The sequence below is a fragment of the Typopeltis vanoorti genome, chromosome 1, assembly GCF_054136105.1.
Source record: "Typopeltis vanoorti isolate ZY-2024b chromosome 1, IOZ_Tvanoo_1.0, whole genome shotgun sequence".
Lineage (NCBI taxonomy): Eukaryota > Metazoa > Arthropoda > Arachnida > Uropygi > Thelyphonidae > Typopeltis > Typopeltis vanoorti.
Window position 1 is genome coordinate 169,271,584 of NC_143549.1, and position 15,744 is coordinate 169,287,327.

A 15,744-nucleotide genomic window follows, 5' to 3' on the forward strand; every position below is an offset into this window, starting at 1 on the left:
GTTGAGACTATAGGCAATTCAAAAGAACATGTAGGGTGCTGCGCTCTTGCTCACAGCAGATCAAAAATGCACTCTCACGAAAATTTCTGAACAGGCTTTTTTTGTGCATCGATTTTATTATTTTATTTTGTGCATTGAAAATTTGTGCATCGATTTATTACTATGGATGTTCAGAGCCAAAGAAGACAAAGTTGGTTCCATCAGCAGGAAAGGTCATGGCATCGGTGCTTTGGGATGCTAAAGGCATTTTGTTTATTAATTATCTTGAAAAAGGTAAAACAATAACCGGGGAATCTTTTAACCAGACTAGACGAAAAAATTCGTGACAAAAGACATGGTTTACAGAAGGAAAAAAATCATCTTTCATCAAGACAATGCAACCTGCCCACAAAGGTCTTTTGGCAATGGGAAAATTAAGGGATCTGCACTATGAATTGTTGGAACAAAATACCACATGAAACTACTACATAAATTGGAGCAAATGTGATATGGAAAGAAGGCAGCTGAAGGACCGACATCAGAGAGTAGTTGATGGAGAAGTACAGTCCAGGAGAAGGCCTATGACTAGCAGTATGCCATAGTGTGTTGCAAAGCTCTGTAACCAGGCCAATGTTATTTAATCTGTATCAATGATATAGAGAAATGATCTTGGGGAAAAGAGTCAGTGGTCTGATGCAAAACTTGGTAGAGCAACTGTTGATAGAGATTATGGAGAAATCTTGCATGACGATTGAAATAAACTGACATTATGAATAAAAGAGATTAGCCATCAGTTTAATGTGACAAAGTGTAAGGTTATGCATTTTGGATGAAAAGATTACCAGTTGTGTACAACACTGATGGAACTGGTCTGTAGGACATTAATGAGGATTAAGATCTGGGGAATGCTAATGGTTAAAAAAATTGGCTAAAAGAGCTCACAGTATTGCCTGGTTATTGAAGACCACTATGACAGACAGAGATAAGGAGGTTATTATACCTCTTTATAAGACCTATTCTGAACTACTGTGGACAGATCTGGTCACATGGGATTCTTGTAATTCAATACTGTCAGATAAAGGAACATCAATAAACAAGGATACAACATCTAAACTAATCATAATATCTGAAGTGTCCAAATGAAGATCAGAAATTCATCACGATCACAAAATTACTGACATGTACCCTCAAGGGGTGTACAAGATATTATGATAGTACTACATGAAGAACTTACATCATGAATAACTTCCTATCAACAATTTTCCTACAAATTAATCTATTATCTGTCAAGACTCCAACATTATCAGATGTTATATTTCTGTCTTCTAAAGCACTTTTTATTGTATCAATCCACCTATATCTTAGTTTTCCTCTGGGTCTTTTTCCTGACAACCTGCAGAGAACACTTGTTTTGCTAATCTTTCCTTTCCCATTCTGTTTAATTGACAATACTACCACAGATTAGCTCTGCTAGCACATTGCTGGATGCTAACAATGTCAAGTTCTTTCCTAATATCCTCATTTTTAATATATTGCCATTAATGCTATCTGTTAACACCCCTAATCTTTCTCAGGACATATATTTGTGGTCTCTGGTCTTTGTTCAAGTGTTTTATTTCTAACCCAGCTCTCCGAAAAGTTAAAATTGGTTTGAACACTGTCTTATATACAGCTAATTTAGTGTTTTAACTAATTTCTCTCTTATTCCATATAAATTTAATCAGTTGACTTCCAACCATACCAACTTTGTTGATTCTGTTGTCTATTTCCATATTTAATTTACCATCTTCACTAAAAATTGTGCCTAAGTAGCAGAAGCTAATTAGGCACAATTTTTAAACAACAGTTATTCAATTTAGTTAGGGAATCTTGCAGACTTCTACTGGATTTATTTAAAAGTATAACCTAATGTGATCCATATAGATCATGAATAACAGAGGGAATAATATACATCCTTGTGTGACACCAGATTTAACATTAAACCATTTTCCTATACTTATTTCACTTCTAACTGCTGACTTACAACTCAAATAAAGACTAAGTGTTGCTTGATATAATGTTCCTTTGATACCAATACAACTGTAGCATGTTTGAATAACTTTTCTCTTGACACCCTGTCATATGCCTTTTCCATATCTACAAAACTTAAATACAGATCTTTGTTATATTCCCATGATTTCTCAACAATTTGTCGTGAAGTGAAAATCTGATCCTGAGAACTTCTATTTGGTTTGAATCTATCTTGTTCTTCACCAAGCTTCCGTTCCACAATCATTCCCAACTGTTTCTCAAGTATACATGCATAAATCTTACCAGGAACACTCAGTAGGGAAATACTTCTGTAATTCTCACATTGTCTTATTTCCCTTTTTATATATGGGTACTATTAGAGCTCTACTGCAATCATCCGGAATTCGTCCCTCTGTCCAGGCATTCTGAACTATGCAGTGCCACCACTGTAAGACTTTTATACCACCATACTTCACAGCATTTCTGGTCGAATATCATCTACTCCTGCTGCCTTCTTTCCAATTTCAAGCCTTTGATGGCTTTTTCTACTTCAAGTATGGATATGTATTCCTGACTGCATGCATAGTCAGTGTTTTCTACCACTGTGCTATCATCACTGCTTGTTTCTTTTAGCAGTTTTTCAAAGTAATTACTCCATACTTCAAGGATATCCTTTTCTCCTGTTTTTATGACACCTTTATCATCACTAACTCCTTTTACAGCATTCTTTCCTCCATTTCTAAGCTTCTTCAACAACCTCCAGAATATCTTACCACCTTCTTGATATTTATTTTCTATGTTGTTGCCAAAATCCTCCCATGACTTTTGTTTAGCTAGTTTTACACAGTGTTCCACTTTCTTACATTTGTCTCTTATTCTCTAAGAGCAAAAGCTGACTTATTTGCCAGGAACTTTTGATATGCTTTCTTCTTTTCCTTCACTGCCTCTTTAACTTCCTGTGTCCACCATGGAGTTCTGATTTTCTATCCTTGCAGACAACCTCATCACATGCCTCTCTGGCTGAATCAATCAGGGTTTTCTTCAGGGCTTGTCACTGAATCTCCAAGGTTTGGTTCCTGTTCTAAAACTCTTTCATTTTTTCTTCAATAATCTTTGTGTATTTTAGTCTACAGTTCCCATTTGGGAACTGCTCAAATTTTATTTGTTTTAAAACTTTCTTACATGTTATTCTTTTCAATATGAAATTCAATTTCATCCTGCTCAAGACTAAATAGTGATCGCTTCCAATTTCAAATCCTCTGTACTCTCTATTTGAGTTTTGTAGATCTGAAAAAGGCATATGATATGGTGCAAAGAGAGAAGCTATTCAATACACTACAGTTATATGGTGCCAATGGGGCATCATATCAAGCAATACTTAGTCTTTATTTGAGTTGTAAGTCAGCAGTTAGAATTGATAGAAATACAGGAAGATGGTTCAATGCTAAATCTGGTGTGAGACAAGGATGCACATTATCCCTTCTGTTATTCATTATCTATATGGATCACATTATGAAAGAAAGTAGTATTAAACATGATATCAAAATTGGAGATGTGTCAGCTCTTTGCTTTATGCGGACGATGTTATACTTATCAATAAATCTGCTACGAGTCTGCAAGATTCCTTGACTAAATTGAATAACTGTTGTAATAGATATGGTATAAAGGTCAGCAATAAAAAGACAAAGACAATGAAAATAGGTCAACTGCATTGTGAGCGGAGAACCTGTGGAACAAGTAAAACATTTCACCTACTTAGGCACGATTTTTAGTGAAGATGGTAAATTAAATATGGAAATAGACAACAGAATCAAAAAAACTGGTATAGTAGGAAGTCAATTGAATAAATTCATATGGAATAAGAGAGAAATTAGTCGGAACAATAAATTAGCTGTATACAAGACATTGTTTAAACCAGTTTTAGCTTATGGATCTGAGAGCTGGGTCAGAAGTAAAACACTTGACCAAAGACTAGATACCACAGATATGAGAATCCTGAGAAAGATTAGAGGCATGAACAGATGGCATCAATAGCAGAGCTAATCTCCGGTAGTATGGTCATTTAAACAGAATAGGTGAGGAAAGATTGGCAAAATAAGTGTTCTCTGCCAGGTTGGCAGGAAAACCATCCAGAGGAAGACCAAGATATAGGTGGATTGATACAGTAAAAAGTGCCTTAGAAGATAGAAATATAAGATCTGATAATGATAATATTGGAGTCTTGACAGGTAACAGACTGATTTGGAGGAAAATTATAGATTGGAAGTTAGTAATGATGTAAATTGTTCATATAGTACTATCATATCCTGGACTCCCATAGAGGGTCATATCAGGAATTTGATCATGATGAAACTTAAATGTAAACCTTTGTTATATTCCCATGATTTCTCAATCGTAAAGTGAAAATTGAATCCTGACAGCCTCTATTTGGCCTGAATCCAGCTTGTTCTTCACCAAGCTTTTCTTCTACAATTCTTCTCAACCGTTTCTCAAGTATACTTGCATATATCTTACCAGGAACACTCAGTAGGGAAATACTTCTGTAATTCTCACATCAGTTTTATTTCCCTTTTTTATTTTTGGGTACTATGAGAACTCTACTCCAATCATCGGGAATTCGTCCCTCTGTCCAGGCCTTCTGAACTATGGAGTGAAGCCACTGCAAGACTTTAATACCACCATACTTCAGCATTGCTGGTTGACTATCATCTACTCCAGCTGCCTTTCCACATTTTAAGCCTTTGATGGCCTTTTCTACTTCAAGTATTCTTCAAGGCTAAATTCTTCTAAATTGAATTCTTCAAGGCTTGACACTGAATCTCCAAGGTTTGGTTCCTGTTCTCAAATTTTTTCATTTTTTCTTCAATAATCTTTGTGTATATTAGCCTACAGTTCACATCTGAGAGCTGCTCAACTTTAATTCGCTTTAAAACTTTCTTACATGTTATTCTTTTCAATATGAAATTCAATTTAATCCTGCTCAAGCCTAAATAGTGATCACTTCCAATTTCAAATCCTCTGTACACTCTGGTGTCCTGCACAAGTGACAAAACATCACTATCAACAATAACATAGTCAATCAGACTTTTCTTTTTTCTTGCCTCTTCTCTCCATGTGAATTTGTGCACATTTTTATGTTGGAACATGGTGTTAGTAATAACCAGTCCATGTCCTGAGCAGAAATCCAACAAATATTTGCCATTATTATTAGCATTGCTCTTTTCTCCAAATTTTCCCAATATATTTTTGTATGTCTGACAATCATTTCCTACTCTGCTATTTAGAACCCCAACAAGGACCAACTTTTCTTTTTCATTGTGTCACATGCTTTCTCCAAATCCTCAAAAAATTCCTCCACTTCTACCTTAGTAGAACCTTCTGTGGGACCATAGGCATAAATAAGTCTCATTGTCCAGTTCTCCATTCTGATATTTGCCAACATCACTCTACTTGAGACTACTTGCCATTCAAGAAGATTAGCCTCGTATTTAGTGTTGAATATAATGACTACTCCTTCTTTTCCTTGATTGTCATTGCATGAATATAACATTTTGTATTTATTGCTGAGAAAGATCTCACCAGCTTTTGTCTTTTTTGTTTCAGTCATCCCTATTATGTCAAATTGGTACTTTTCTAATTCCTCAGCCAGCTCCATTTCTTTGCCATTCACACTTCTTATGTTGATAGTACCGATCTTTAACTTTGGTGATGTTGAGTTTGGGTGTTTTTTCAGATTTGTTCCAGTAGCTGACTTCTCGCTGTTCACCCTGGTTCCCCAGTAAAAACAACAAGGACCTTGTTTAACCGGGTGACGCCCCAGCCGGCATGAAATTTTGTCATGTTGTACCATCATTTTGTAATTTGGTTTAAGCCAATAAGAATTACAATTTGGTCTGCTAAATTCCAAATTGCCAGGCCATCCTCGTTTGTTCAGTATCCAGGTGGATACCTAACAGGGTGAACCACAAGAAGGTGAGGATTGGACATTAGGTCAGATGCCCTGGTCGGTTCTCCACATTCCTTTAAAGGCTATGTGGAGGTCTCCTCTCAGTTATACAGCTTTTGACCCTTAAGCACCCCATTTAAGTTTTATAGATCTGGAAAAGGCATATGACAAGGTGCCAAGAGAGAGAGAAGTATTCGAAATGCTACAGTTATATGGTATCAAATGGGGCATCATATCAAGCAATACTTAGTCTTTATTTGAGTTGTAAGTCAGCAGTTAGAACTGAAGTACAGAAAGGTTGTACACAAGGATGTACATTATCCCCCTCTGTTATTCATTATCTATATGGATCACATTATGAAGGAAAGTGGTATTAAACCTGATATCAAAATTGGAGATGATAATGTCAACTCTTTGCTTAATGCAGATGATGTTGTACTTCTAAATAAATCTGCTATCAAGTCTGCAAGATTCCATGATTAAACTGAATAACTGTTGTAATAAATTTGATATGAAAACGAGCAATAACAAGACAATGAAAAAGGCAGAAACATTAAAAATATCAATTGCATCGTGAATGGAGAACCTATAGAACAAATAAAACACTTCTGCTACTTAGGCACAATTTTCAGTGAAGATGGTCAATTAAATATGGAAATAGACAACAGAATCAACAAAGCCAGTACGGTAGGAAGTCAACTGAAAAAAATTTATATGGAATAAGAGAGAAATTAATCAAAACATAAAATTAGCTGTATACAAGACAGTGTTCAAACCAATTTTAACTTATGGATCTGAGAGCTGGGTTAGAAATAAAACACTTGACCAAAGACTAGCAACCACAGATATGAGTCCTGAAAAAGATTAGGGGCATGAACAGATGGCATCAATGGCAATATCATATTAAAAATGGGGATATTAGGAAAGAACTTGACATTGTTAGCATCCAAGAATGTGTTAGCAGCTAATCTTAGGTGATATGGTCACTTAATAACAGAATGGGAGAGAGGAAAGATTAGCAAAACAAGTGTTCTCTAGCAGGTTGGCAAGAAAAACACCCAGAGGAAGACCAAGATATAGGTAGATTGATATGGTAAAAAGTGCCATAAAAGATAGAAATATAAGATCTGATAATGTTGGAGTCTTGATTGGTAACAGATTGATTTGGAAGAAAATTGTAGATAGGAAGTTAGTAATGACGTAAATTTTTCATGTAGCACTATCATATCCTGTACCCCCCTTTACATATCAGGAATTTGATGATGATGACGACTGCATTATGATTGTGGGTGGTGGAGATAGAGAGTTGTAGAGTAGATGCCCTCCCAGATGAGTTTTTGAACTCCCTGGAGGTGTCAGGTAATAATAATAATTGAGAAATGTATACTTATAATCCTAGATCAATCTAGCAATGGAATAAATACTGCTCTCCTAACTTCTTTAAAAATCATATACAGTTCATCAACAGAGAAATCAAATCAATCAACTCCTCTTTCACTGACCTGCTCACTTTTTTAAGAACAGAAGGTCATTCTCTGCTCCGTGCCTTTTCTACCAATTTCCATTGTCACTGTTACTTAGAGCGTTACACCTGAGACCTAGGTGTAACCTCACCTTCCTCCAAGTCATAACCATTCAGCTTATACTACAGTTTCAAACTTTATGTATTATAACTAATCCCCTTTCATTTGAAAAATCCATAAGCACTACACTAGTTTTTGATAATGGCATATATAAGATTTTATGCCACCAAAATAACTTAAGTGAGGTTATATTTCAATTATGTTGTTTATTCTCTACAAAACTAAAAGTAAGAATTTGTTGATTTGTTTCATTACTTAAAATGCAAGTTATGTCCAAATTAATATATTTAAATGAAAACAAGCTTACTTTTCTCACAGAAACACGGCATATGCAAGGATCCAAAACACCAGTACAAGCATTGGCACTCATTTTACAGTTGAACGAGAAACGTGCTCCCCATTTCACAGAATGATTTTTCACCTCTTCTCTAAAAATTAATGGAAAATGCTAAGTGAAACACTACAACTCTAAGCAATAAAATACATAACTAATGCTGCTATGTATGAGTACTATATTTCTATGCAACAATGATAGGCACATTATATACAATATGAGGACCATCAAAAAAACTACTTGAAATGCTTACTCTTAGTGAAATTTTGTATATAGCACTATTTGGTGCTATGTACTATATCCAGGAAATTAAAACAATTGCAACACTAATCCAAGCAATTATATCTTGAAAGTCCTTATGAAAAATATATACAACGATAACATTCAACTTTATGATGACAATTTCCAAACACTATGATGGTATAAGTGGAAGTTGTGAGTGTTTCTTCGTATTCACTGAACTTGCATAATTTCTACTGGAAGTTCATTCCACTCATTCAACACACCATGATTACTCTATTACTTCATCATTGTCAGTTTAAATACAATTGTTTGAGTCAAATGTAGAAACTTTAATCTACCACTCTAACTTAAATTGAAATAATTGTATTTGGAAGTTTTTCTACTTGGTTTAATCCTTTATCCAAGTGTAAACAAACAAAGTTTGTGCCTGAAATATAATCAGGAGTAGGGCAAATCATTTATAGAAGCTAATGACTTCACATCACTTGTTCTTGGCGTTATTCCTAGCACATCGCCTTGTGGACATGTATAATGCTATGTATTAAGGGAAGATCTCGTCAGTGGGAACCAGACCCAGAGGTGAAATTAAGGTTGAAGTCATGCAGAAAGCATATTTTGATATACAAGTTGCCAAAAGGTGTCACACTTTGTTATTAAAATACTCTGGATAAGAGATAGTGGTTGGAAGATTTTTCCACTTGGTTATACTATAAATTAAAGATACCAAGAAATTATATACTTGGTTTAATTGTTTATCCAAGTGTAAGCAAACAAAGTTTGCACCTGAAATATAATCAGGAATAGGGCAACTCATATACAGAAGTCGACTTCGCATCACTTGCCTTAGTATCCCATAATGCAAAGCACATGCCCTTACAGGTATGTATAATACTATGCATTATGGGAAGTGACTAAAGCAAGTGATGTGAAGTCATTAGCTTCTATATTTGGTCCTAGTTTGGATTATATGACTTCAACCTTAATGTCACCTCTGAGTCTGGCTCCCATTGACGAGACCTCAATAAAGATTGAAACCAGTCTGGGTAGTGACCCTTTCCTTAATGAATAGCATTATACATATCTGCAAGGAGATATGCTAGGAATAATGCAGAACAAGAATCCATAATGCCAAGCACATATAAAGATATGTGCTTGGCATTATGGGATACTAAGGCAAGTGATGTGAAGTCATTAGCTTCTATAAATGATTTGCCCTAGTCCTGATTATATTTCAGGCACAAACTTTGTTTGTTTACACTTGGATAAAGGATTAAACCAAGTATATAATTTCTTGGCATCATTAATTTATATGAAATAATTGTATGTTTTTGCCAAAAATATGAGAAAGTATGTGGTAAATATTGTTTTGAACAATCCAATGGTAGCTTTCAGTTTTTTTTTTTTTTTAAATCTAAACTGATAGTTTTAGTTTCAAAACCCAAATATTTGTAAAGTATTATCCAATGTTTTCTTGTGTTTGTGTTATAAATGCAACAGAATCCTAAACGTAGCTCAAAAATGGCTTCGTAACCATAATAATCAGGTAATAATATTAATCTTATGGTTTCAACATTTTTTCATAGTATTTCATAGCAGCAATAACCAGAACAAACTTGGCAGTTTGTTCTGGTTATTGCTGCATGTGTTCTGTGACATCACATTCATTACCAAAGGTACACCACCAATTTTTTTGGCAATGAATGGTCTGGCATCTCCTTTAGTCTAGACAAAATTAAGAGAACATGCTTGACATTCCCTTGACCACCCACCTAGTTTACTGAGCTGCCACAGATAGCATTGCATGTGGTGCACACTTGCTTAATTATTTACATCTCTACTTGGTGATGATCTCTTAGCTATTTTGCTTACATTTAACCATAAGTGGAGCTTCTAAGCAAAGGTCAGTTCACAACGGTGATGACAGTGTCAAGCATCGATATAACTTGTCCCTATCGATACAAGATAAGGTAGAAGTGTAGAAACAACTCAATGGGTATTTTGGTTCAGAGACTGTTACAAGTATATGCATGATATTGGTTCTTCAGCTATTTGTGATATAAAGAGCAAAGGAATGAAATACCAAAATTCTCTGTATACAGTGATTCCAAGAAGCAAATTATTGTTAGAAAGTTCTGTGACATCACATTCATTACTACAGGTATGCCACCAATTTTTTGGCAATGAATGGTCTGGCATCTCCTTTAGTCTAGACAAAATTAAGAGAACATGCTTGACATTCCCTTGACCACCCAACTAGTTTACTGAGCTGCCACAGATAGCATTGCATGTGGTGCACACTTGCTTAATTATTTACATCTCTACTTGGTGATGATCTCTTAGCTATTTTGCTTACATTTAACCATAGTTTCTAAGCAAAGGTCGGTTCACAATGGTGAGCAGTGTCAAGCATCGATATAACTTGTCCCTATCGATACAAGATAAGGTAGAAGTGTAGAAACAACTCAGTGGGTATTTTGGTTCAGACTGTTACAAGTATATGCATGATATTGGTTCTTCAGCTGTTTGTGATATAAAGAGCAAAGGAATGAAATATCAAAATTCTCTGTATACAGTGATTCCAAGAAGCAAATTAGTGTTAGAAAAACTATGTAAGAATAATGAACATGATGAACAGTTATTCCATTAACATACTAAGTAAATCTATAATGAAAGATGGCTTCAAAGATTTAAGAAGCTTCATGAAATTTCTGTCCATAAAGCACGCATAGAAAAAAGTCCTCAACAAAGAACTACTGAGTATGTGGATGAATCTGCTAAACTTGTCAAGCAATCATATAATGCTACTGACATTATATTGGCAACGCATGCAGTGAAGGATGTTAACAGCAAGGGCTAACAGGCTTCAGACAATCTGAATATGATTGTCTGAATTATATTCAGAGATGTCCCCCCTTCTGCAACATCAGAGATCCATGATGAATAAGTTAGCTATGAAACAGATGGTAATCGGACAACCTTCGACTTCCAGACCTCTGTGATTAGCTCTACAATCCCAGTAAACATTATAAATTTTGACACTTTGGGAATAGTATTATTGTAACATTCTTTGGAAAAGTAAGTAACACCTATTTTCATTTATACTATACTCTAATGATAAACCTGTATCATTTTGGCCTATACTGATATGTGTATTTCATTAAATCATGTAATTTGTACTTAATACCCATTTAATTGATATTAACACACTTCTATCATTTATACAAATGTATTTTAATCATTTAATTCACAATACTTTACATTTAATATTTTACTTTGTAGCAGTCCATAGTACTTCAGTGACATGTGAAAGATATAAATGGTTCTGATGTGAGCTGGTGAATTATTATTACATGAATTCTGAAGGACTGGCAAAACAATTAATTCAGCAAAACTGAAACTAATGGTACTGAAAAATCTGTAGTGTTGTACCTGTATAAAATACGAGTGGTCTGAAAACTTCTCGGTCTAACAATGAAAAAACATTTATAATTTCAAAATTATTTTTATTTTTCAATAGAATCTCCCTTAAGACTAGTACATTTATTCCAGTGATGCTCCAGTGCCATTATCCTGTCCTTGTAGTGATTCTCAGCAAGATCTGCAAAATATCCCTCTACAGCTGCAATCACCTCTTGATTCGAAGAAAAATGCTGACCAGCGAGGAAGAGTTTTAGTTTTGGGAAGAGACAGAAGTCAGCGGGAGCCAAATCTGGGAAATAGGATAGATGTTCCAACAATTCATATTGCAGATCCCTTAATTTTCCCGTTGCCAAAAACACCTTTGTGGGCAGGTGCATTGTCCTGATGAAAGATTATTTTTTTCTTCTGCGAACTGGGTCATTTCTTATGAATTTTTTCATCTAGTCTGGTTAAAAAAAAGATTTGAATAATATTCCCCGGTTATTGTTTTACCCTTTTCAAGATAATTAATAAACAAAATGTCTTTAGCATCCCAAAACACCGATGCCATGACCTTTCCTGCTGATGGAACTGACTTTGTCACTGAACAACCGGCTTCTTTCCACTATTTTGACTGCTGTTTGGATTCTGGTGTGTAATGGTGAATCCATCCTCTACAAGCTTCTTGTCATTTACATTAGCTATAAATAATAATTTTTAAGAAGCTGGAAAAAGAAAGGAAAGTAGAGAACATGTAGACGATATGCTTTTGAGTTTGGATGTTTTTACTTTGAGTTTAGTTTTCAGCTATTACTTTTGAAAGGCAAATACTTTTAAGCTAGAGATCAAGATTTGATTTCTTGGACAAGGATGGAAACAAATCCTTTACAGATGATAATGTGTGAAGGAATTTTTTCCAGCACTTAAAAGTATTCACTTTAAAAAAAAAAAAGGTTTTACATTGTATTTGAATGAACTGTCTAAAAGTGACACTTTTTCGAAAAACATTACTTTAAGTATTCTTATTCTTTCATGCTCATGTAAGTTCTATATGAATATCATAAGATGGCAGCCATTTCATTTCCACCCCCTCTCCATTTATTTAAGAATGCAATTAAAAAATTGCTGGATGTCAGATGAAAATGTCACAGAGATGCTAGTTGGAACATAATGGACAAACACAGGTAGCATAACAGAGTATGGAAAGTGGGGGGGGGGAAGAGAAGCAAACATGAGACTGATTATGAAATAACCACCAACTGATATGACAGGGATGAAGGAATTAGAAGAGTTGTGCTGTATGAAAATAGATGAGTAGAAGAATGAATGAATGATGAAAGAAAATTAAAAAAATAAAGTGAGGAAGATGACGTGATCAATGCAATCAACACTAGAAAATCAATGGCATCAACTTAATGACTTAATGTTGCAAAGCATTGTTCCAGAAGATTGCCGATATGCTATGCTAGCCTATTTAAGGACCAGGAATATTTAATACTACTAAATTTTTATGTTACTTCCACTCATGAAAGGCTGCATATATCAGTATACATTAGTATTATGGATTAACTTAGGAATTTTTTTTATTTTTATTAATCTTAATTTTATTTTTATCTGGTCTAGGGTCTTTCTCCCCAGAGGCAAAGCTACATGCTATCGAACGGGTCCCCAGGTTGCGGACTGGTCACTAGAGATGGTGACTAGCTGCGAATAGCCAAAAGGCAGTCCTGGACAAGAAGCAGCAATACTAAAGGACGTGGTGAGTTAGTTGACAACTTCAGTAACTATAAAATGCTACAGAAGTCCAATGACGGTACTGCGTGAAGACGAGCTTAGGCCACCCTAAACCTAAATCTATATGCTCCTTCTTGCATCTCTCCCAAGCTCTTCAAGGAAGACTAAGGGTTTGTCAGATAAGTGTCGATGTGCTGACAGTAAAAAGAAAACATGATTGAAATCTGATGCCAAAGAACAAGAGAAAAGACTCATGCTGGCTCGGACATCACCCGGTAAAACAAGGGGTCCGTGTCCCCAATCGAGTAATCAGGGTTGGATCGAAAAATCAGTTACTGAAAACAAAGACAAAATAAAATCAAACTCAGGCCTGTAAAGGATGGAATATCAATTGGTACAACAGTAAAATTACCATTGCTTCAAGAAATACAGATGTGATATATTGGGTATTTCAGAAATGAGATGGACATTGTCAGAGAATCAAATGGCGGAAGAGTTCTCTGGTCAGGAAATGAAAGTAAGCCTGAAGCAGGCATAGGTTTCCTGCTAAGTAACAAGGCCTGTCAGGCAATGATAGAATACAAACCAGTCAGTGAAAGAATAATGGTTACAAGATTCAGTGCCCAACCATTTAATATCATAACCATTCAAATATATGCAGCCACTGCAGATGAAAACTTTGAGAGATTTTACAGGGATCTACAACTAGAAACTGATGAGGTGCCGAAGCAGGATATACTCATCACTGGAGGAGACTGGAATGCAAACATTGGCAAAAATAACACAGGATGAGAAAATTTGGATATGGAGAAAGAAATGAAAATGCTTCTGGAATTTGCCACGGATAACAACCTGATGATTTGCAATACCAAATTCCAACAAAAAGAGTGTCGTAAATGGACATGGCGCTCCTTCGATGGCAAACACAGGAATATGATCAGAAATGGAGAACCTCAGTTCAACAGTGCAGATCATTTCAAGGAGACGATATTGATTCGGACCACAGCTTAGTGATTGCGAATATAACACTAAAACTGAAACAGAAGTACAAAGGAAAGTTCCAAAAAGCTAGAGACATCTCAAAACTAAATGAAGACAGGATAAGAACAGCACATCAGAACATATTGGAAACTAAGCTTAAGACCCCCAAGTGAAAAACAAAATATAAATACAAGAGCAGAACGACTGACTACAGTGCTAAAAAAAGCAGTAGAGGAAATAACTCCTGAAAGAGAAAAGATCAACAAGAAATGAATAACTCAGGAAACCCTAAAATTGGTACAAGAGAAAAGAGAACTGAAACTTAAAAGAGATAATCCAGAGGCAGCAGATGAGTTACACCATCAAAAATGCAATGAAGTACAGAAAGCAGCAGGATCTGATGTCATTTTCAAATCTCTCCACCAGCAGAGATTGTCGCTGAAAATGACATCTTGGAAGAGGAGGTGAATAAGGCTATAAAACATCTCAAGAACAACAAGAGTCCTGGAGATGACAACATAATAGGCGAGATGCTAAAATATGGGGGAGAATCAGTTGTAAAAGAAATGCATAAGTTATGTAATGAAATGTGGAGATCAAGGTATGCCCCCAAAAAGTGGGAAAAAAATCGGTCTTGTTGTTCTTCATAAGAAAGGCAGTGATTTAGAATGCACCAATTACAGAACTATTGCATTAATGAGTCATCATTGCAAAGTGCTGATGGAAATACTAACAGAACGGCTGAAGGGTCATATGGAGGCACATCTTCCTGATGAGCAAGCTGGATTTCGAAAAGATCGAAATACGGTGCAATAAATACTCGCATTAAGACTAATAGCAGAGAAAGCAGATGACATCGTCCTGATTGAAGAAGATACAGCAAGGCTGGAAAAGACATTGCAAATACTATACACAGAAGGAAAAAGATATGGACTAAATGTCAACTTTGAAAAAACTAAAACAATGATATGTAGACAACAGGAGTTACTGAACAGAGTTACCATAGACAGATTTCAACTGGAAAATGTGGAACACTTCACATATCTTGGATGCCACAAGATGCTTGACTTGAACCCCAAAAAGAGATAAAAATTAGAATAGCCAGAGCAACAACTATTTTAAAACCCATGGACAAAATATGGAAGAGTCGAGCAATAAAGATGCAAACTAAACTGCGCATTGTAGAAACCTGTATCTTCAGCAGCATGCTCTATGGACGTGAGGCCTGGGTACTCCTGAGAGAATCTGAAAGGAGGATATTAGCATTTGAGAGGAAGTGCTATAGAAAGATCTTGAGAATAAGCTGGATCCAGAAAGTGAACAACGAGGAAATCTACAGATGAATACAACCAAAAGAAAACCTGATCCAGAAAATAATCAAAAGGAAACTACGTCTCTTTGGCCATATATGTAGAATGAACGATGAGAGAAAAATAAAAATGCTGCTGTTTGGGATGATTGAAGGAAAGAACCAAAAAGGAAGACCAAACAGAGAATGGGCCAATGACATTGTCAAATGGTGCAGAAACTCTGTA

At 35.5% G+C, this 15,744-nt stretch overlaps 1 protein-coding gene across 3 annotated transcripts in view; it reads right to left on the bottom strand.

Moving 5' to 3' along the window:
* Positions 1 to 15,744, bottom strand: part of LOC150110636 (EEIG family member 2) — a 140,141-nt gene that overhangs the window by 84,950 nt on the left and 39,447 nt on the right. For all 3 annotated transcript variants that reach the window (XM_090399984.1, XM_090399976.1, XM_090399968.1), the window contains exon 3: positions 7,826 to 7,946. In XM_090399984.1, the coding sequence (XP_090256110.1) occupies positions 7,826 to 7,946 (121 nt within the window). The remainder of the gene's footprint in view (positions 1 to 7,825; positions 7,947 to 15,744) is intronic.